This window comes from Anguilla anguilla, chromosome 14, assembly GCF_013347855.1.
Source record: "Anguilla anguilla isolate fAngAng1 chromosome 14, fAngAng1.pri, whole genome shotgun sequence".
NCBI classification, from domain to species: domain Eukaryota; kingdom Metazoa; phylum Chordata; class Actinopteri; order Anguilliformes; family Anguillidae; genus Anguilla; species Anguilla anguilla.
In genome coordinates, this window is record NC_049214.1 from 38,905,702 (window position 1) to 38,928,098 (window position 22,397).

The 22,397-nt window shown below is 46.0% G+C and overlaps 1 protein-coding gene and 1 long non-coding RNA gene across 5 annotated transcripts in view; one reads left to right on the forward strand and one right to left on the reverse strand.

The window, feature by feature from the left end:
• LOC118212504 overlaps window positions 1-11,653 on the reverse strand; it is a 39,373-nt gene extending 27,720 nt beyond the window's left edge. Inside the window, exon 1 of the long non-coding RNA XR_004762245.1 lies at window positions 11,429-11,653. This is a non-coding gene — a long non-coding RNA (uncharacterized LOC118212504). The remainder of the gene's footprint in view (window positions 1-11,428) is intronic.
• Window positions 1-22,397, forward strand: part of LOC118212501 (astrotactin-2) — a 382,570-nt gene that overhangs the window by 297,389 nt on the left and 62,784 nt on the right. For 3 of the 4 annotated variants that reach the window (XM_035390420.1, XM_035390421.1, XM_035390422.1), the window contains 3 exons: window positions 14,322-14,446; window positions 18,215-18,319; window positions 19,134-19,313. In XM_035390420.1, coding sequence (XP_035246311.1) covers window positions 14,322-14,446; window positions 18,215-18,319; window positions 19,134-19,313 — 410 coding nt within the window. Of the gene's footprint in view, window positions 1-12,843; window positions 12,922-14,321; window positions 14,447-18,214; window positions 18,320-19,133; window positions 19,314-22,397 lie in introns of those variants that run through there. The other variant, XM_035390423.1, reaches the window with a different exon arrangement.

Here is a 22,397-nt window from a genome sequence, read left to right on the forward strand (position 1 = left end):
GAGCACCGTTTTTGCACTGACGCGAGTGAATAAACCCGGTTTCCTCGCGTATACCTATAAACCCCCGCAGCTCGCGTGTCTTTTTATGACAAAACAAGTGAGTTCTGCAGTCCTACGTACCTGCCTACCCCGGATTTTATAAGCCGCGGCGAGTTCAGCTATTTCAGACTGTCCAATCTACCGACGTATATATTCATTTATATACGTTTTCATCTAAGTACTGAAATGTAATGCCTTTATTGTTTTGTTTTTTTTGTTTTTTTGTGTTTTGTTTTTTTTTTCTTCAGGAATTATTTTGTATTTCAGTGGGTTAATTTGCATAATGACCATCAACAAGTGAACACGTGATATATCGCATTTACAGCACTGGACGGCTACATCCGACATTGTTCAGTTGTGATTCCACAGCTGCCAGTGGCTACGTACTGTGCATATTCATGATCTGAAGCCTATTACTCATGCTTGGATCGCAGTTCCATCACAACGCAAACTACTGTCTCGGAAAACTGGTCCCAAAACGCTCCTCCGCGTCTCTATAGAGGAACGCGATTTAGTTCAAGGGTTCTTTGTTGGGCAAAATGTTTCGATCTGGGAGCATTCACACTTTTCACACCCACCATAGAGTGTTCCATAAAGAACTAAAAAGGGTTCCCCTTCGGAGACAAGCCAAAGAACCCTTTTTTCCCAGGGTGCAGAGTGGCATTTTGTACGAGTGTAAAATTGGGCCACTCCAGTTTGTTTCGAATTCCGTCTTGAATACCTGATGGCTTTGCCGTGTTAGTCACAGCACGGTTGTTATTATCTGAAATGACTTAGTGCTGCCAGACGGCAACAGCAGCCGAATCTTAACCTTGAAATGATGGTGTTTCGCCTCAATCTCCACGGCTGCCGGGTTAAACCGGTTTTAAATCAATATCCATAAATAACGGCCCATAAAGACGCGTGGTCTCCATTAGCCCATTTCTCCGGAGACTAGGGGCCAGATTCAGTGTAACCACCGTGTGCTTTGGCGTGGGTCCAGCTAGCATTCGTCTTCACCATGGATTGGCTCGTCCGCTTTTGTGCACTTTTTCTGCTTCGTATTTCTAATGTTTGTAAAATGAAAACGTGAGTGAAAATTGAGCACGTTATTGAATTCTCTGTCCAATTAGGTTGGGCAAGCTTTATTTATTTTTGTTTTTTACCCACTTCACATCAATGATATCAGCGGTCAATAAAATGTACTGGAATGATGCGTGAGAAGTGTATAAACCTAAAAACCACTTGGATTTATCACAGAGCTTTAAAGAGCAGTGAGGTTAGCCTGAATCTGGGCTGAAAACTTTATCAGATTAATTCATGGACTTTTTAAACTGAAATCAACTGGGAACCAGACGATATCTTCACAGTTCATGGAGAGAAAAAAAAAATCACTTAACACAAAAGCGCATGCTGATAATGAGCACAAATGTCTTATTGCAGCCCGTCAGCTGGCACGTTACATGTAGGCTATGTATCTGAACCTGGCAGCTAGCGCGGTATATGTAGCCTATGTATCTGAACCTGGCAGCTAGCGCGATATATGTAGCCTATGTATCTGAACCCGTCAGCTGGCACGTTACATGTAGGCTATGTATCTGAACCTGCCAGCTGGCGCGTTACATGTAGGCTATGTATCTGAACCTGCCAGCTGGCGCGTTACATGTAGGCTATGTATCTGAACCCGTCAGCTGGCGCGTTACATGTAGGCTATGTATCTGAACCTGCCAGCTGGCGCGTTACATGTAGGCTATGTATCTGAACCCGTCAGCTGGCGCGTTACATGTAGGCTATGTATCTGAACCCGTCAGCTGGCACGTTACATGTAGGCTATGTATCTGAACCTGCCAGCTGGCGCGTTACATGTAGGCTATGTATCTGAACCCGTCAGCTGGCACGTTACATGTAGGCTATGTATCTGAACCTGCCAGCTGGCGCGTTACATGTAGGCTATGTATCTGAACCCGTCAGCTGGCGCGTTACATGTAGGCTATGTATCTGAACCTGCCAGCTGGGTTTCGTTCTGACGGGGCCCCAAATTTCTCAGAACGGCAGCGAGCTCGGCCGAAGAAGCCCGGGCTGCCTGCCGTGAACTCTCAGCTTCGGCTGTATCTTCCGCGCGGCGGATAATCGGCTCGTGTTGTTTTGGGGCGCGGTTTCAGTATTCCGCCACCGCCGCCTTGGATCAAAGGTTCCGACTGCACGCTCTCCCCTGGAGCATTTCCCGGTGGCAGAATTTTAACAAGCCTTTTTTCGGGCGATCTTTGGCTTCGCTGTACAGCATCATAATTAACCCGTTTCGACTTGTCAAAACAACATCCGGGGGACCGAGTCTGCAGTGTGCGGCGTAGCTCTAATAACCTCTCTCTCTCTCTCTCTCTCTCTCCCCTTCCATCCCTCCCTTATTATCTGGTGTCACAAACTAAAAGTGAAGGCTCGTGTTTTCTGGAGAGGATCTCATTAATTGGGCAATTGTAAAGGCCAGGCACTGTCCTCAGTCGCGGTGTCTGTATTATCCTACAGTTGTTTGTGTGTGAAGACATAACACGCTAGAAACCATTCCCTGGGGCATTGAAATCTGTCTCCCAGCTTGTATTAGTATTTTTTTTAAAACGAGGCATGCAGTGGACAATCTCCCTGGCGCGAGTAATATGCTTATTTCGAACGTGTTATATCGATAAAGATCAAAGCGCTGTTTTGAGCGAGCGCCCTCTTGTTTCGCTGCTCTCTCTTTTTTATTCCAGCCGCTACCCCCGCAGAGAAAAACGCTGCGTGTGTCTCATTTGAAACGGCTCCAAAAGAAAACGTTTTCTTTGATTCGCTTCCCGGTTTCTGCGTCCTGGCTTTGAATCGTAATGAACTGGACCGGCCTCTGCAACTCCTCTCGGAAGGCCCGGGAAAAGGAAAGGCCAAATGAATCCCCCGGACAGACCGAGCTCGGTGCAGACGGACCAGCGTCTCTCTGATTACCGTTTCCAGACAGTTTTGTCTGGAAGTCTCACCAGAGGTCAGTTTTTAAATTTGATAATGAATGCGTAGAGCGCCCGGCCTCTCTTTCACGACCTGATTTGCATAATCAGCTAATTAGTGGCTTTGATTTCAGATGAGAAGCAAGTTGTTTTCTCTGATTAATTCATCTGAATCTGAGAAGCGCAAGACGTGTTTTTTTTATTTATTAAAAAAAAAAAAAAATCTTTGCTCATTCAGACGGATTGACGAACGTCGTATCTGCTTGACTTGCCCGAGTCCTCCAATCATCAGAGAGAGGGAAAGATTTAACGGTCCCAAACACCTCGAGGCGACCCATCTGCTTCGCCGCGGCGAGACGGTCTCTCAGCCAAACGCCGAGTCTCTGCGCCAGCGCAGTTTCTCAGCCAAAACGCAGGGAGACCCTCCACAGGCTGGAGAAGTGTTCCGCGAGCATCTCTTCCAACGCCACCCAAAATGGCGCATATGTCATTTTCGCTCCCATTCAATTCATCTTACAGAGTTTCGTGAATTTGCGCTCCCCGTGACAGTTACTACCGATTGCAATGCGATTGTTTTAATCTGAGTTGGACTGAATCAGTGTTTTATACATTTTACGTGTATTTCAAGACATGTGGATTGACCGTTGAATCACCATCCTGGTCATCATAATGGCAATTGTATAATAATAATAGTAATAATAATAATAATATGCAATCTTTGTAATTCCTACAAATAACGTTAAACATTCTAACAATCGTCTTTATGATAAAAGTTCCTTAAAATTTTAATAATCATCATTACGACCGCAGTAGCAACACTACATGGCTGGGAGGTGTGGGTCTCATCGTGTCACATGCCGTTCAGTGAGAGACCGAGCCATTGACAGCATCCAAAAGTGTCCCAGCTCCCCTGCGCCGTAGTGCCACACGTATCTGCAAACCTCACTCAGAAAGGCTGAGCCCTTATTGGGGTACCCCTCCTCCAGCACCCCGCGCCCAGCAGGCAGAGTGACACCGGGACGTGCGTCAGTAACCGGCATCGTGCTCACATACGCGGTAGCCTAGCGTCCAGACCGCGGCATCGTCCTCACATACGCGGTAGCCTAGCGTCCAGACCGCGGCATCGCGCTCACATACGCGGTAGCCTAGCGTCCAGACCGCGGCATCGCGCTCACATACGCGGTAGCCTAGCGTCCAGACCGCGGCATCGCGCTCACATACGCGGTAGCCTAGCGTCCAGACCGCGGCATCGCGCTCACATACGCGGTAGCCTAGCGTCCAGACCGCGGCATCGCGCTCACATACGCGGTAGCCTAGTGTCCAGACCGCGGCATCGCGCTCACATGCGCGGTAGCCTAGCGCCCAGACCGCGGCTCGTGCTCACATGCGCGGTAGCCTAGCGCCCAGACCGCGGCTCGCGCTCCACAGACGGCAGCGGCTGATCTCTGGGGGGAGAAGCTGTTCGATACTCAGCCTGCGCGGATCAAAGAGTCCACGTTCACAGACCCTGGGGGTGCGGGGTTGGTGGGGTGGGGGGATGATTAGGTGGACGTGGCAGCAAATCTTCCCTTTGACCTGCTGCTGCTTTCATGGCAGGGGAAAAAGACGACAGGAAAAAAAAAACATCATCTGAAATTGAATACATTAACATGATTTTCGATTACGTGTTGTGCCGCTTGCCTTCTGCCGCCTCGTTCGTATTTCACTCACGGAGCTCGCGTTTTCGGTGAGTGTGTGTTCACCGCAGCGTTAACATTATTTGCACGTCCATGATCTCCTACGGATGATTGTAGACTGTTATATTTGCTAATAACCTCTGTGACATTTCGAGATGGACCATATTATTCATAAACTACAGGAAAAAAAAAATATTCCTGTTATTATCCCTCTGAAACGTGGTGGGGGTGTCGCAGCTGTAAGTCAGCAGGCTGTGTGGATTGACTTAAGTGACTGTCAGCCACAGGGTGTGGGGAAACAGGAGCTCCGCTCATGGAAGCTTTTACAACAGGCACACGCTCGCCCTTAACACGTACCGAACCCCGAAACAGTCCTCACACAATCTCAAGAGTTCGTTCGTCTGTCTTATTTTAACCGAGGGGACGGCGTTTAAAAACGGAATTAGCGCGACTTTAGCGTCGATTTTTACCCGGCGTGCCCGGGGACTGCGTCCGCGAGCCGAGCCCGAGCGCGGCGGCCGTGTAGCGGGGCTGATCCCCCCTGGCCAGGCGCGGCGAGACCCGGCAAATCGAAAAGGCCTCGTGGCAGGTTACCGTGACAACGCTCTCCGGCGAAGCAAACCCTCGGGTTAAAAAAATAACGACTTTTTTTTGCCCCTTAGCGCCTCCGGCGAAATCTCTGAAAGTCGTTACGCCTGCGTGAAATACGTTAAGACATCTGAATAAAGATGCTGGCCTAAGGATCGGTAAGCCCCTTGCGCCAGTGGGCTAGGCTAACGAGCTAACGAGTCGCGGCTCCCGGGAGTCCGGCTGCACGCATAATGAGCCGCACGCAGGCCCTCCGTCCGCACAGATGTTTTTATTAGGCTAGCATCGTCGGTGCGGGATTTACGGATAGCAGACCGCGTCGCGGCCCGAGGAGAAGAGACGGCGTTTCGCGCCTCAGAAAGCCAGAGCCCGGTCGCGGCGCGTTCGCGCCGAGCAGACATTTTAACGGGAGAGGGCCGCGGGGGCGGCTCGCCTCCGCAGCTCGCCTTCTTCCCGCCGAGCCGCTTTCGCTCGGAGCGGAGAAAGGGACCGGAACCTTCCGAAGGCGGGTTTGCGCCCTCCTCTACGAGGGCGCCGCTTGATTCGCGCGGACGGACGCGGTTTGTTTTCATCTCGTCGGCGCGTAGCCTGCGAGCGTGCCGCTGCGCCGACGTTCGGAGGAGATAATTTGTTTACGGGGGGGGGGGGGGGAGAACAGAGCGGTCGTAATGGGATGCTGCTCGCATAATCGCTCCTTGCCGTGACACGTCTTCTCGAACGTGCTTCCGCGCCCTCGCTCTTTTCTACGCGAGCCCGGGTTGTTTATCAGCTCTGGCGGTCGGTGGCGGTTCGGAGCGCTGTTTACCCGTCCGCTCTTCATTAGTCATGCCACCGACGCCGGCTAAGAAAATAAATAAATAAATGAATAAGAAAAAAGTTTCGAGACGTACAAGGTCACGGAGAGAAACGGGAGCGCGTCGAATGTTGAACGTGAAGTCGACCTGTGTGTGTGTGTGAGAGAGAGAGCGAGCTGTGTGTGTGTGTATGTGAGGAGGTGTGTTTGTGTGTGTGTGAGAGAGAGAGCGAGCTGTGTGTGTGTGTATGTGAGGAGGTGTGTTTGTGTGTGTGTGAGAGAGAGAGAGAGCGAGCTGTGTGTGTGTGTATGTGAGGAGGTGTGTTTGTGTGTGTGTGAGAGAGAGAGAGAGCGAGCTGTGTGTGTGTATATGTGAGGAGGTGTGTTTGTGTGTGTGTGTGAGAGAGAGCGAGCTGTGTGTGTGTATATGTGAGGAGGTGTGTTTGTGCTGTAAGTGTGTGTGTGTGAGAGAGAGCGAGCTGTGTGTGTGTGTATGTGAGGAGGTGTGTTTGTGTGTGTGAGAGAGAGAGAGAGCGAGCTGTGTGTGTGTATATGTGAGGTGTGTTTGTGTGTGTGTGAGAGAGAGAGAGAGCGAGCTGTGTGTGTGTATATGTGAGGAGGTGTGTTTGTGTGTGTGTGAGAGAGAGAGAGAGCGAGCTGTGTGTGTGTATATGTGAGGAGGTGTGTTTGTGTGTGTGTGAGAGAGAGAGAGAGCGAGCTGTGTGTGTGTATATGTGAGGTGTGTTTGTGTGTGTGTGAGAGAGAGAGAGAGCGAGCTGTGTGTGTGTATATGTGAGGTGTGTTTGTGTGTGTGTGAGAGAGAGAGAGAGCGAGCTGTGTGTGTGTATATGTGAGGAGGTGTGTTTGTGTGTGTGTGAGAGAGAGAGAGAGTGAGCTGTGTGTGTGTGTATGTGAGGAGGTGTGTGTGTGTGTGTGAGAGAGAGAGCGAGCTGTGTGTGTATATGTGAGGAGGTGTGTTTGTGTGTGTGTGAGAGAGAGAGAGCGAGCTGTGTGTGTGTATATGTGAGGAGGTGTGTTTGTGCTGTAAGTGTATGTTTGTGTGTGTGTGCGCGTGTGTGTGTGTGTGTGTGAGAGAGAGAGAGCGAGCTGTGTGTGTGTGTATGTGAGGAGGTGTGTTTGTGTGTGTGTGAGAGACAGCGAGCTGTGTGTGTGTATGTGAGGAGGTGTGTGTGTGTGTGAGAGAGAGAGAGAGAGAGAGAGCTGTGTGTGTGTATGTGAGGTGTGTTTGTGTGTGTGTGAGAGAGAGGGAGCGAGCTGTGTGTGTGTGTATGTGAGGAGGTGTGTGTGTGTGTGTGAGAGAGGGAGCGAGCTGTGTGTGTGTGTATGTGAGGAGGTGTGTGTGTGTGTGAGAGAGAGAGAGCGAGCTGTGTGTGTGTATATGTGAGGAGGTGTGTTTGTGTGTGTGTGAGAGAGAGAGAGAGCGAGCTGTGTGTGTGCATATGTGAGGAGGTGTGTTTGTGTGTGTGTGAGAGAGAGAGAGAGCGAGCTGTGTGTGTGCATATGTGAGGAGGTGTGTTTGTGCTGTAAGTGTATGTTTGTGTGTGTGTGCGCGTGTGTGTGTGTGAAAGAGAGGGGGGGGTGCTTCCAGTACCGCAAGCCAGGTCCAGGTTTCGCCCCAAACGTGACCCCAGGTGATCTCTCGATGACAGAAATACTGAGTGGGGTGAGTGGGTGGGGGGTGGGCCGAGTCAGAGGGCAGTTTGAACAGCAGGTCCATCTCACGACGGTCCAAACGAACTGAATCCGATTCTACCCGAGAAACCGTCAACTCCGTCAAGTTCAGGACCCAGCCCATTACACCGCAGAGGCCGCCCTCTGGTGGCAATAAGGCGCACGTGCAGCATATATTTCGGCCAGCGCCACACGCTCACAGCTCACTCACTACTGGCGAAAAACAGCCGTTTCAGAAATTCATCATTACACACCCGCACGCATTCCGTCTTCCCATCCACTGAACCCGTGCTGAAATGATGGAATCCAGATGTTACTACATCAATGCCTTGAGTGTTTCCCCAAAACAAACCATAAAATTAAAAAAACGTTAACCCCCCCAACTCCTTCAGGATTACGTGGTAGGCAGTCATACAGTGCCTGCTAATGATATTGTCATTCAACCAGCGTGTACGGGCGTGCAGAGACAGCATGCATTAATGGCATGAGTTTGTTTGCACCGGATGTTTCTTAGTAGAAAACTCGCTACGGCACAGCAACTGTATTGATTTCAGATGGATGTGTATGATGAGAATAATAACAACAATAGTAGTAGTAATAATAATAATAATTGATTCCTCTTATATTTTTTGATTTACAAGTGCTTTACAGTGAACAGGAGAGCTCACCTCCAGCGCGACCGGTGTGTATAATTGTCCCCCGGGTTATAAAAGCTTTTGAAAAACAGTCCACTTGAAGCCGAAGCCGCAGTGACTCATCACGTCGCTGATTGCGGGAGAGAGAACGCTCGGCGGGGGGTCCTCCGTCGCCCGTTTGAGATCGTCATCTTTGATTGATCGAGATTGAAGAAGGCTCGGTCGAACGCGTAAACGCCCACGCGCGGAGACGACGAGGCCGTCGCCGCCGCGGTTCCGGGTGTAGGGACCGGCCACCAGGGGGCGCCGCGCGCTTTTCCCACAGCGGCTCGCCTCCCCGGGGGAGGAGACGGATTCGCGGTAAACCTAGACGCCCCGAGAGACGGGCGCACCGGAGACACCCGTCAGAGCCGCCAAAGCCGCGAACCTCTTTCAAACGAGGCCAAGCCTCCGTACGTTCACTCTCAGACCCGTGCTCTGGGACCTGGCTCAGCGCTGTTTGCTTAAAGAATAAGCTTCCCTTAAGAGCTCCAGGCTCCAGGAGACTGTACAGAGAAGAGGGCCTACTTCACACTGCTGCTTAAGCAGTTTCCTACAGTAACAAGACCAGGTCAAAGCCTAGTATACGGCTGGACCGGCCGACCAATGGTGTACCTTCATAACTCGGCCAACCAATGGTGTAACTTCATAACTCGGCCGACCAATGGTGTAACTTCATCACTCAGTGACTCAGTCGCAGACATTTGCGTTTGTAGGGCTGGCCCCGTTGTTGCGGTCCAGCCAAAAATACACGTCTTTAACATTCCTTAAATGAAAACTGCGGTACACTGTTTCATGATTTGCTAAGACCTTTAGCAAAATGAATAACATGGTGAATGATTGGTGCGAAACAAATACCACGATCAATCACTGGCTGCATTATTGGTTTTGCATGCACTGAAAGGTTTCGCGTGTGCTGCAGGTCCTAGTAAATCAGGCCCCAAGTTCTTTGTGGAAACACATGGCGAGCACACAAAGCCTACCGCTACTGGATTATAATATTCTCTGGATGGAGCAAAATGTTAGTTAATATGAATAAGTCACTTAAAAAAATAAATACTTTTTTTCCTCTAACTGATTTCTCCCAGGGCTCTCCCAGCAGAAGGTTGAAAGAACTTGAATTCCCCTGGTGAAAGAAAATTATACTAAAGAAATAGCTATATGTGTTTGCCTTTTTAATTTTTTTAGGCTCCTGCATACACCATAAGCAAGATTTAATTAGTTTACTAAACCTTGACTGATTTTACACTCTCAGACGGCAAGCTGCTGCCGCCACCACATGCACTAGCGGTTCAGAATTCAGCTCTTGCCACGCAAACGAGGCTTTAGACACTGTTCAGAAGTATAAGTGACAATAACTTGTGAAACGTGCATGGAAACTGCCTTACTGGGGGGGTGGGGGTATGCTGGTTTTAGGATTTTTACTTTATCATGGGCAAACTTATTTAGTTTTTGCTTTTTTAAAAGATCAGGCTAAGGATAATTTGCACCGCATTGCAGCCCCTGTGCCATCACACTCATGCAATTGATGTGTTCATTAAGCGAGAAGATGAAGATAAAGGCGTGCACTTTTTAACATTTATGAACAGAAAGGAAAAAGAATCCCTTTGATGTGATCTATGTCATCTGTAAAGGCAAGGGCTGGTTTAATCTGCAGGGATGTTTACTTCTTGTTCACGTCCGATTGGCATGCCACTAAACCTCTTAATTGCCGATTGGTTAGACTGTAAATGGAATGTTAATTGTGAAATTAACATGGTCTCCAAATGGCCGGTGCCAAATGATTCTGTAGTGGGTACCGTAGCAACGTTTTTAAATTAAAACAATTTAAAAGCCAATTAAGATTCGCTAAAAAGCTTGTTAAAATTGTAAACTTAATAAAACAGGCTTAATGCCATTATTTAAAAGCCTAATATTGACTTACTTGGTTCCATGTGTACAATAAAATTACTTAAATATTACTAAGTTTTATTGCAAATCGGCTTGTATAACTCTGCCGTGACATCATCCTCCACATGTATTTAATGAAGATTTATGACGGGGGGGGGGGGGGGGGGGGGGGGGGGGGGGGGGGGGTGTGAGGATTAAAAAAATATTTATAAATACATTTCAGACCTTTTAGGTGAACCTGGGTCAATAAGAATATTTATTTCGAAACTTCTATTGATTTAAATGTATTCTTAATTTGCAAAAAAAAAAACATTCATAACAGTAGCCATAGCAACTGGTGATTCAATATTAGGGTAGGAAGCATAGGATCTACAGGAATGTAGGCAGGGTACTGGTAATTGTGGCTCTTGTATTGTAAAATGAAAACAAGTCAAGATATTGAGTCCAAGGTCCAGTGAACAGTTCATTTACATATCTACGCATTTAAAGAAAATTAGATGAACCTGGGTCAATAAGAATATTTATTTCAGAGCTTCTATTGATTCAGATGTATTCTTAATTTAAAAAAAAACATATGTTTTTCTATTGAAAAACGTTCAGCTGATAACTATATAACAGTAGCCATAGCAACTTGTGATTCAATATTAGGGTGGAAAGCATAGGATCTACAGGAATGCAGGCAGGCCACTGGTAATTATGGCTCTGCTCTGTACTCTATCCTGAAATAAAGTACTGTGTCAGCCACATTAACCAGGGAAATTTATGTTCTGTAATATGAAGATATCAAGTCCAAGTTCCAGTGAACAGTTCCATTTACATATCTACGCCATTTAAAGAACATTATGATTTAAACAAAACATCAAGATCAAACGTCAAAATAACAAAGGGATCTAAAAGGCTGTCTCCCCTTTTAAAATTACACTCAGTGATATGATGTCTTACCCAATTTAGATTTTTTTGAGCGTGTAATTCAAGGATAGCAGACTCTGTCAGACGCTAGGCAAATCTAAAGCATTAGACTCCGCTTCCTTTTGGTCTCAGTTACTTTCACAGTAAGAGACACTCGTGTGATTTTGTGTGACTACGCCTTTAAACTTTAAAAAGTAGCTTTTTTTCCCCCCCACTCACCTCCATGTCATTTTCTCCTTCTGCCCTGTCAACATCTTCCGGTACTCTTTCTCTCTCTCTCTCTCTCTCTCTCTCTTTCTGTCTTTCTGTCTTTTTCTCTCTCTCCCTCTTGGCCCTTAACCCACCAGAGCAGTGAGCTTGAAAACTAGAACCTACTGACACACAGGAGGGGGCCAACACAAGTCTCTACATGAGCGTCAGACTTCTATACCAGTGCATTCTGCTCCACAGTATTTGTTTTGATGTTACCGTCCTCCTGCTCCCCCCCCCCCCCCTCTCTCTCTACTTCCCTCCCTCAGCTTTCCCTGATTGCAACTGTGGAGCGAATATGAAAGTAATAGTCAGTAAACCAGTAATATATGCGCATCATGTTGTGCTATTCATTGGTAAAATAGATTTGTAACAGTTTGTGATGTGGATTGTGTTTCTCATGCACAGCTGTGGCTATGCTGATATTATGTGCTTCCAATTTTTACTCTCAAATTACCAGGTTTTCCTGTGTTTTTCCACAAAAAAAGACGAATGTTGCTTGCATTTCATGTTCAATGAACTGCTTCTACTTCCAAGTCAAACAGCTGAAATAGTCCTGTAGCTGATTGGAAACTTATTCAATACCCCACACGTGAGGCCACTTCCTGTCAGGGTTTCCTTCAGGAAAACAGTTAGCGGAGGGGGACGTGCCTCAGTGGGTAAGCAGACATTTTCTGCGCGTGGTGTGTAGCTAATGGTGTCCTGACAACAAACTAGTGCATTACTGTTCCCGTTAGATAAACTCGTAGGCAAATTTTATGCATAACCTACCATCTGAAATATCAGAAATAATCCATGGCTGGCTGCCACACGTTATCAAAAAATAAATACAATTATTGGGTGGGGGGAGAGGGGGTGCATTTGATCATATCTGAATATTTATGGGCGTGGGGGGTTGAGGGGGGGGTGGGATGTCACCCTAAATAGTATTAGTGTATTATGGCCTTCCTGTATTGTCGCACTCTCTTTAAAGTGCTTGTGACTGAAAAGCTTGGCCGTGTATTCTCTGCGCAGCTTCTCTCGCTGTCGTGACGGGGGGAACCTGGGCTCGGCCGATAAACAAATGCGCACGGAGCGCGCGCGACAAGGACGAGTTCCCCCCCGGGTCGAAAAAGTCCGCGAGCCTTCGCGTCGAGAGCTCGGACCTCGCCCGAGTCCCTCCGCCGTTTCTCCCCCCCCCCCCGCTTTCATTTCTCTAATCAGTACCATTCCGTATGCCGCCATGGCCGGCTAATCTTTTTACCACCTTGTGGCAGCGCCCTTGAATTTCCCGTCCGGCCGCCGGCGTCCTCGCCGACCTGCCCCCCCGCGGTTTGCCCCCACGCGACACACGCGGGAACGCTCGGGAAAGCCGCGCGGGTTCGAGCCGCCGATCCAATCGCGATCGTAGTGCGTCGGTTTCGCGGGAAGGCGATCGCGGCTTAGCGCAAAAGCTAACTGCAGTTGGTTTTAACGACGTCACTGTAAGCTTCCGTGCAGTTCAGTGACAATGTCGCTGCGAATGTGTGTGTAGTTTAGATATCAATGTTGATGTAAGGTTGTGTACACCTAAAGTTAAATACAATGTTGCTGTAAGGTTTTGTAGACCTACACTTTAATAATAGTGTTGCTGTAATGGTGTATAGGCCAATTACAATTGAACTGTAAGTTTGTTCATAGTTTAACAACAATACTGTGGCAATTTTACAATACTTATCTCTAACCCCACCCCCCAGTTATGTGCAAATTTCCAACTTTAGGTTGTAAGCAAAATAGAAATACCTCATACACACAACATGAGGTGTGAGGTGCCTAGTGGTTTGAAGAATATATCGACATATCCCGTGTGTTACCAGATCTGAGTCCGGTCAGACATTTCCAAAGAGTTATGTTTTCTTCTGGGTGGACTCAGGATTCAGTCAGAATTTCTCCTTATCTTTTATGTACAAATACAAGTCTTTCTTTTTTCTTCACTGAACGTTCGGTTTGGCTAAGCGTGCTGAACTGTCTTTGTGGAAGAAATCCAAACACTTGAACTGAATTGTTAGTCGGGGTTAAGGACGCGTGTTAATTGAATCCTGACTTGCATGCTCTCCTGTGTATCAGCGGCGTAGTTGGGGGATTCAAACCTCAGTGGTGGAGAAGAGGCACATGAAATTGTGTGTGTGTGTGTGTGTGCATGTGTATGCATACGTGTATGTGTGTTTATGTGTATACATTTGTGTGTGTGTGTGTGCATACGTGTGTGTGTGTTCGTCTGTCTTTGTTTCGAGCCTCTTGCCAAACAGATGAAAATGTGGTTGTTAAAAATTCCCTTCAAATCGCGAACAGTGGAAAAGTGTTTTTTGTTGTTGTTGTTGTTGTTGTTGTTGTTTTAACTGACTTGCATGGTTGGCAATAATGATTAAACAGGTCTGTGTGCATTGGTGGTGTGATTTTAAAATAGTTTCTAGAGGAAACCCCTGTGCTGTATCAGTCTTCTTCAATGCCAATAAAGCATTTCAATCTTTTACCTGCAGAGAGAGAGAGTGAGAGAGACAATAGAGAAGAGGAGAGTGGATATAATTTAAAAAAATAAGATGTAAAATTCATCTATTGGACACGTCCTTGCATGGAAAAAACTGCATTTGACAGTTCAGTGACACTAGAGTTAAAGATATGGGATGTGATCCTGTCTCTATATGTTACCTGCTTTCGAGGCTGCTTGGTGGCGCACTGGGTAAAAGCACCGCTTGTGAGTCTGGTCCTCCAGGGGTGGCGCGCAGTTGGCTTTGCATTGCTCCAGCTAGCAGTGCACACTGGATACACTGTGGGAGTTGTTTATAAGGACCTGGAGCAGTACTATGGGCGTCATTACACTGTGTCACATTTCTGTGTCTTACAGGGACAATAACTTCATTAAGGACTTCCCCCAGCTGGCCGACGGGCTGATGGTCATTCCCCTGCCTGTGGAGGAGCAGTGCAGAGGAGTGCTGTCGGAACCCCTGCCCAACCTGCAGCTGCTCACAGGTGTGTGTGTGTGTGTGTGTGTGTGTGTGCGTGAGCGTGTGTGTGTGTGTGTGCGCGTGTGCATGTGTGTATGTGTGTGTGTGCGCGTGTGCGTGTGTGTGCGTGTGTGAGTGTGTGTGTGAGTAAGTGTGTGTGTGTGTGTGTGTGTGTGCGTGAGTGTGAGTGTGTGTGTATGTGTGTGTGTGCGCATGTGTGTGTGAGTGAGTGTCTGTGTATGTGTGTGTGTGTGTGTGTGTGTGTGTGTGTGTGTGTGAGAGAGAGACCCCATAAGCCCTACACACCATACCCATCTCTGATTGTGTGTGTGTGTGTGTGCGTGTGTGCGAGTGTGTGTGAGTGAGTGTGTGTGTGTTTGCGTGCACGCGTGCGTGTGTGTGTGTGTGTGTGTGTTTGACCCCATAAGCCCTACACACCATACCCATCTCTGATTGGCACTGTCCTACTGGGGACACGGTAATTACCTGTTCTTCTCTCTGGGGTTGCTGCTGCTTCTTTTATTATGTTTCTCTCCTTTTCCCCACTCGGTTGTTTGTCTGGCCTGTTTTCCGCCGACTGTAATGTCCTAAGAATGTTAATGCTCTCAGAGTAGAGAGGGGAGCAATTCAGTTTAATCACCAACTGTTTTAACCTTCCCATCTCCTCAGAGATTCAGAATGCTCTTAACCACTGCAAATTTAAAAAACCTTTTACATCCAGTTTTTTAAAGTCTAACCTAGTGAGAAGCTATTTAATCCAGTTTGGCATTCAATGTGTTTATATGTGCAGCATCCACATATACATTAGATTATATTACATTACATTACAGACATTTAGGAGACACTCTTATCCAGAGCGACTTACACAACTTTTACATAGCATTTACACTGCATCCATTTATACAGCTGGGTATGTACTGCAGCAATGCAGGTTAAGTACCTTGCCCAAGGGTACAACGGCAGTGTCCAATCTGTGACCTTTAGGTTACAAGACCGCTCTCTTTACCCATTATACTACACTGCCTCTGTAGACTATACATTCATATGCAGATATTTCCTCAAACCTAGTCAGTAACAGCCAGACTGTGCAAATCTCATGCTCTTATTTCTTTCTTAAGAATCTTTTTCAGTTTACTGTTTTGGATTCCAGTAAAATTCCTGCAAAATTTGCCGTCAGCAAGGTTTATGTTTTATCAAATTATTTTTTAGAAAACATAATGCAGGAGGTATCATAATCCTGGTATTAACTCACAATTTCTGTAGCAGTCCGGAAAGTTATCTTCAACCGTAGCTACACATATTTTGTTTTATTTCTAGCTGAAAAGATGTAAAACAATAAAACAAACATGAAACACTGCATTAAATAAAACCTCAAGCTGTTCTTTGGGGGAAAATAAAATATTACACAAATGTGTTTGTATGTCTAATGTAGCTTGAAATGTTTATTTCTTTATTTATTTATTCTTTGTAATCTCGGTTAACCCCAGGGAAAGTGTTTAGTTGTGCATATAAAAGCCCAAAACAAGGCCTGTTCCGTCTCACACATTGTCCCATTAAAATCATGGTAAACACTGGCTGTTCAGCATCGTGCTCACGTACTGCTGAACCTTCACCGTGGTGTTTCTGGAACGGCCTGTACTGCGTCTAAAAGTACACATTCTTGTAGGACTTCGAAAATTGATAGAAAAAGGGTACACGGCAAAAACTGTAAATAATCAGCATGTTCTTTATTCTACATTACAGGCATCCAGAACTATTTACACAACTTTTACATAGTATTTTTTTTATTTATTTATTTTTTTAAAACATTGTATCCATTTATACAGCTGAATATATACTGGAGCAGTGCAGATTAAGCATCTTGCTCAAGAGTACAACTGCAGTGTTCTACCCGGGAATTGAACCTATGACCTTTCGGTTACAAGCCCAGTTCCTTACCCACTGTGCTACACTGAACCACCCAGATCCAGTTCAGACAACACACATGGGACTTTATATGATTCATGTTTACATTACGCATTAGTATGTCATCACCTGTTAGGCTCGACTGATTCCCAAGTACAGTCAGTAAGGTTACTTTTATTATTTCTGAGAGAAAGCTTGGGCGGGACTTCTTAACCCTGCCCAGTCTCCCTCTATCTACTTTATTAGTTGTCAATTACACTTATAAATATTATTAATTACTTATTGTATCAGTTAATATAATATTAATGTTATGTTAGCACAAAGCTCTTCATCCTCAGTCTCTGTCTCATATGTACTATGGCACCTAATGTTGTGTTCATATAGGTTTATGTGCTGTACTACTATTACTGTGACACAGATGTTTTTACGTCAGCTGATCTCATTGCCTAAACCTTTCTGTGTGCACTTTCCTGTTAGTCGCTCTGGATACGGTGCTAAGTGATTTAATGTAATGTTACGTACTCAAATCCTCTTTCAAACACATGCGAGTGTGTCGCTAGCATGTAGCCTGCCCTAATCTTGCAGGTCTTGAGTGGAGCAGCTTGATGGTGGTATTTAAATGACAGTAAAGGTATCTATCTCTCGCTTTTATGGTGTTTGCTTACCACGTGAAAGGCACTTTGACTTTGACTAAAAGCTTCTGCTAAATGGCTTAATTGTGCGCCGTAAGTAAAAGAGTTGATACAAAAAACATACTTCACAATTTTCCTCATGAGGACTGAAACCTGATGCATCATTTATTGAAACAAGCCCACACAAGCTCTCTTACTTCCAAAAATACGCTATATGACCAAAAGTATCTGGACACCCCTTGGTCTGGGGCTGCTTTTCATGGTTTGGGCTAGGCGCCTTAGTTCCAGTGAAGGCAGATTACAATTCAATAGCGCATTCTAGAAGATTCCGTGCTTCCCCAGCAGTTTGGGGAAAAGGCCCTTTCCTGTTTCAGGATGCCAATGCCCCCTGGCACACAGCGAGGTCCATATAGAAATGGTTTTGTGAAAAAGGTGTGGACAGACTTGATTGGTCTGAACAGAGCCCTGACCTCAACCGCATCCAACACCTTTGGGATCATTTGGAAAGCCAACTGTGAGCCAGGCCTAATCACCCAATCAGTGCCCAACCTCACTAATGCTCTTCTGGCTGAATGGAAGCAAATCCCTGCAGCAATGCTCCAACATCTAGTAAACAGCCTTCCCAGAAAAGTGGAGGTTGTTATAGCAGGGGCATAATACTCCCTATTAATGCCCATAATTTTGGATGAGATGTTAGATGTCAGGTGTCCACATACTTTTGGCCATGTAGCCTATTTTTTCTCTTGGTTTACATATATATGGAATATATTTGATGTTTTAAAAAAAAAAAAAATCAAAAACCCCTTTTGGAGACTTGAGAAATATTCTCAACGCACATACAAGGTCAAAGCGCACTGCATGGTGACCTAGCTTCCAGAACTCACTACCAGATTTGTTTGCACCATGCAGTCCCACAGAAATTGGATATACTCATGCCCACCAATGTTCCTGGTAGCTAGGCCTTAGTTTTTTTTTGTAACGCTACCTTCGTCACCTTAGAAGGTTGCTTCGTAAGTGCTTTGTGTGTCCAAACAAACAGTTTCCCTGGGGACGGAGACCTCCCTGGTTGTCTTTGGACTCACTGTTGATTGTCTGGGCTGAAGCTCTTTGCACATTGATTGAATGCCCCCCCAGGGCTCTCCTAAAATATTCATGGGGAAGATGTAACCGATAGCAACGGTGTCAGGTGCTGTGATGGATTTCGCTCGGTGCGAAATCGTGTCCGTTGATTCGCGTTGTCTGTGTCGCCGCGGCAGGGGACGCCCAGTTCAGCGAGGCCATGGGGTATCCCATGATGCAGCAGTGGAGGGTGCGCAGCAACCTGTACAAAGTCAAGCTGAGCGCCATCACGCTGTCCACAGGTACGGTCGACTGCATGCAAACGCCACCTTCGCTACGCACACACACAGATACACACATGCCCTACAAACTGCACTACTCACGTTATTGAACATGCATGCAGTTAGCTAGAGGCACACAAACACACCCATACACACACACACACACACACACACACACACACACACACACATATGCTTTACAAGCTTCTGTGGAGTTACTTGAAGTGTATTCACTTGCAACCACAAACCCCAAATGCCCTATACCTGCCTTTGCAAAGCTTGCTTTTTAAATATCTGAAATGTCCTTAATCTTACACAACTGTCAGGGCCAATCAAATGAAAGGCACTAAAACTGAAAAAAAAAAATGTTTTAAACCCCAGTGAACTATCCCTTCAAACAAACAGGCTGGTAATCTGATCAGGCAAGGTTTAAAGGTTTAAGATTTCACATGGAAAAATAGGTGAAAGGTGAGAGTTTTGAAACACTGTTAAGACTCTTTGAGATTACATAAAAACAAGAGAGCGGTTGTGGAATTACTGTATTACTGTAAAAGGCCAACATTTAATTTTAATGAGGCCAGTATGGCCAAAATGACACACACCTGACATTCATATGCTCTGTCTCATTAAAACATCTGCCTTGCACATCCTGTATTCCACAAGTGAAGGCTGATTTATATTAAGGGTCGATACGTCCCGCACTAAAGGACAGAATGACACTGTTCCTCCGGGTCGCTATCTGGCCACGTGACCCCGCCCCCTGCGTCTGCCTGACCCCGCCCCCTGCGCCTGCCTGACCCCGCCCCATCGCCCTGCTCTCCTCCCGCTCCCTCAGGTTTCTCCAAGACCCTGAAGACGCTGAACGCGGACAGCACCCGGGAGGAGCTGCTGGCCTTCCTCCGGCAGTACGGCAGCCATTACGTGTCTGAGGCGCTCTACGGCTCCGAGCTCACCTGCAGCATCTACTTCCCCAGCAAGAGGGCCCAGCAGCAGCTCTGGCTCCAGTACCAGAAAGGTGAGGAGCTCGGGGGGGCAGGTGGGAACACACGTGTGACAGGTAGAACACATCTGAGACAGGTAAAACACACCTGAGACTGATAGAACACACCCGTGACAGATAGAGCACACCTGTGACTGGTATAACACACCTGTGACTGATAGAACATACCTGTGACAGGTAGAACACACCTGTGACAAATAGAACACACCCGTGACTTGTGGAACACACCCACGACTGGCAAGACACACCTGTGACATGTGGGACACACCTGCTATAGGTAGAACACACCTGTGACAGACAGAACACACCTGAGACAGGTAGAACACACCTGTGACAGACAGAACACACCTGAGACAGGTAGAACACACCTGTGACAGACAGAACACACCTGAGACAGATAGAACACACCTGTGACAAATAGAACACACCTGAGACAGATAGAACACACCTGTGACAGGTGGAACACACCTGTGACAGACAGAACACACCTGAGACAGATAGAACACACCTGTGACAAATAGAACACACCTGAGACAGATAGAACACACCTGTGACAGGTATAACACACCTGTGACAGAAAGAAGACACCTGTGATAGGTATAACACACCTGTGACATATACTGTAGAACACACCTGTGACAGGTATAACACACCTGTGACAGATAGAACATACCCACAACAGGTAGAACACAACCTTGACAGATGGAACACACCCACACCCACGACAGGTAGAACACAACCTTGACAGATGGAACACACCCACACCCACGACAGGTAGAGCACAACCGTGAAAGGTAGAACATGCCCTTCACAGATCGAACTGCACCTGCTATAGGTAGAACACGCCTGTGATAGGTGTGACACATGCAGAGAGAACTGTCACCCACTGTAGCTCATGGGCACAGAACAGAACACATGTTCAGCACTCTCAGATTCAAAGGTTGGTTCAGCTGTATTCCTATGAAAATACACGTGAAATGCATGCTAAAATATATGAAAATATGAAACCTGAAGTGCAAGAAAAGCTTTAAATATTCGTAAAACATAAGCCATTCTTTCTCTCTCGCTATACATACATGTCCACTAAAATACAATTGCCTCTATCATACAGTATAGCACAAGGTATACATTTAGATAGCAGTTTTTTTTCTTTTATAACATGCAATACAGAGTATGAAAGACATTTATTGAATGAGAAAAAAACAGTAAAATAGGAAACCAAAATATAAGAACATACCACCGTATCATAAAACTGTGAATTTAACACACATACCGACATGCAATCTAAAGTACACATTTGGGATATTTCTTCATCGACAGCATGCAGAATGAAAGTATGATCCTTCCATTTCGAGTGCTGCTTTGGCTTCTTGTTGTTGCTGGGTAACCAGCATACAGGTATTCAGAGTGCCCAGCTAACACTTCAAAACACACACAATGAGGCGTTGTGATTGGTTACGGCGGCGGTGCACGTCTTGGGAAAAGAGCGCTCGCGCTCTCTAATCTCATCCGCATAAATGTGTTCAGAGTTCTCTGCGGACCCTTGGTGTCACGGCACCTAATGAAACTGGGCCTGTGGCCTTTGAAGACAGTTTCAACACATCATTAGTTTAATTGAGGCCGAAAAGGTGTACCTTGGTAGTCTCTGAGGGCTTATGGGAGTTGGAGTCCAGAGCTCGTCCACTATACTTCGAAATCAGAGTCTTTGTACTCAATCTCCCGTTGTGCTTTCTGACACTCAGACTTTTGAAGCTCCCCTTTATTACCACTTTCGGTGGCCAAACATCTTTGCAAGCCTAACTTATTTTCCTCAAGCTGGCAAAGGCGTTGAAGTCAAGTCTAAAATTTGAGATTTTATTCAAGCAGTATGTTCAAGTGTTAAAGACATCAGATAAAATCACTTGAAAGTGTGACGAGTCTTGATAGTACAACTCTGCTGGTTATACAGTAGTTTGTGTCATATTTAACTTTACCTATCAATGAAATTCTGGCATTTTAGTTGGGACATGACCACATAAAAAATGAATTTTGCACTACAGATTGCAAATGTTGATGTGAAAATGAAATCTACATACAGTGGGCTCCAGAATTATTGGCACCCCTAATAAAATGACACAGATAATAATCTATATGTTATGTTCAAACATATGGGAAAACTATATACTTTTATTTCAATACATGTACTCATGCTTCTATGTTTTTTTGTTAAGTAATCTATTTTTTTCTGAAAACCATTTCATAATTATTGGCACCCCTAACAGTTATTGTAAGTAAAATCAAACAAAATGAAATTGGCAATACAATTGTACAAACTTAGTTTAGTTAATCTCAGTCTAAAGGAACTATATGGTGTCATTCCATCACTTCCAGTTTCACTAGAGAATAAAAATGAGGTAACAAGCATACAAAATCCCTTTGTCATCCATCAGCATGGGAAAAGCCAAATAACTGTCAATTCAGAGACCGATGGTAATTTACCGTCACAAGTCTGGTAATGGGTACAGAAACCGTTAAACATACCACTTAGCACTGTAAGGGCAATCATAAAAAGGTGTAAAACATATGGAATGGTTGCAAATTTGCCAGGAAGAGGAAGCAAGTGCATGGTGTCCCCACGAACGGTGAGGAAGATGGTGAGGGAGGCCATTAATAACCCAAGGATCACAGTTTAAGAATTGCAGAGATTGGTTTGTTTCTTGTGGTCAACAAAAAAAACATAAAATGGCACCTCCATACCAACTAACTCTTTGGAAGGGTGGCACAAAGGCAGCCCTTACTGAGCACAATAAACAAAACCAAGAATCTGGAGCTTGCCAAACCTCATTGGAATTATGACTGGAAGAGAGTGCTATTGTCAGATGAGACCAAAATTGAACGTTTTGACCATACACACCATCGACATGTTTGGCGGCAAAAGAGGAATGCATACAGGAGAAGCACCTCATACCTACTGTCAAATATGGAGGTGGGTTTCGATATTTTGGAGATGTTTTGCTGGCAGTGGTCCCGGGGCACTTTTTTAGATCAATGGCACAATGAATTCAACAAAGTACCAGGAAATTCTGGCAGAAAATTTGGTTGTCTCTGCTAAGAAGCTAG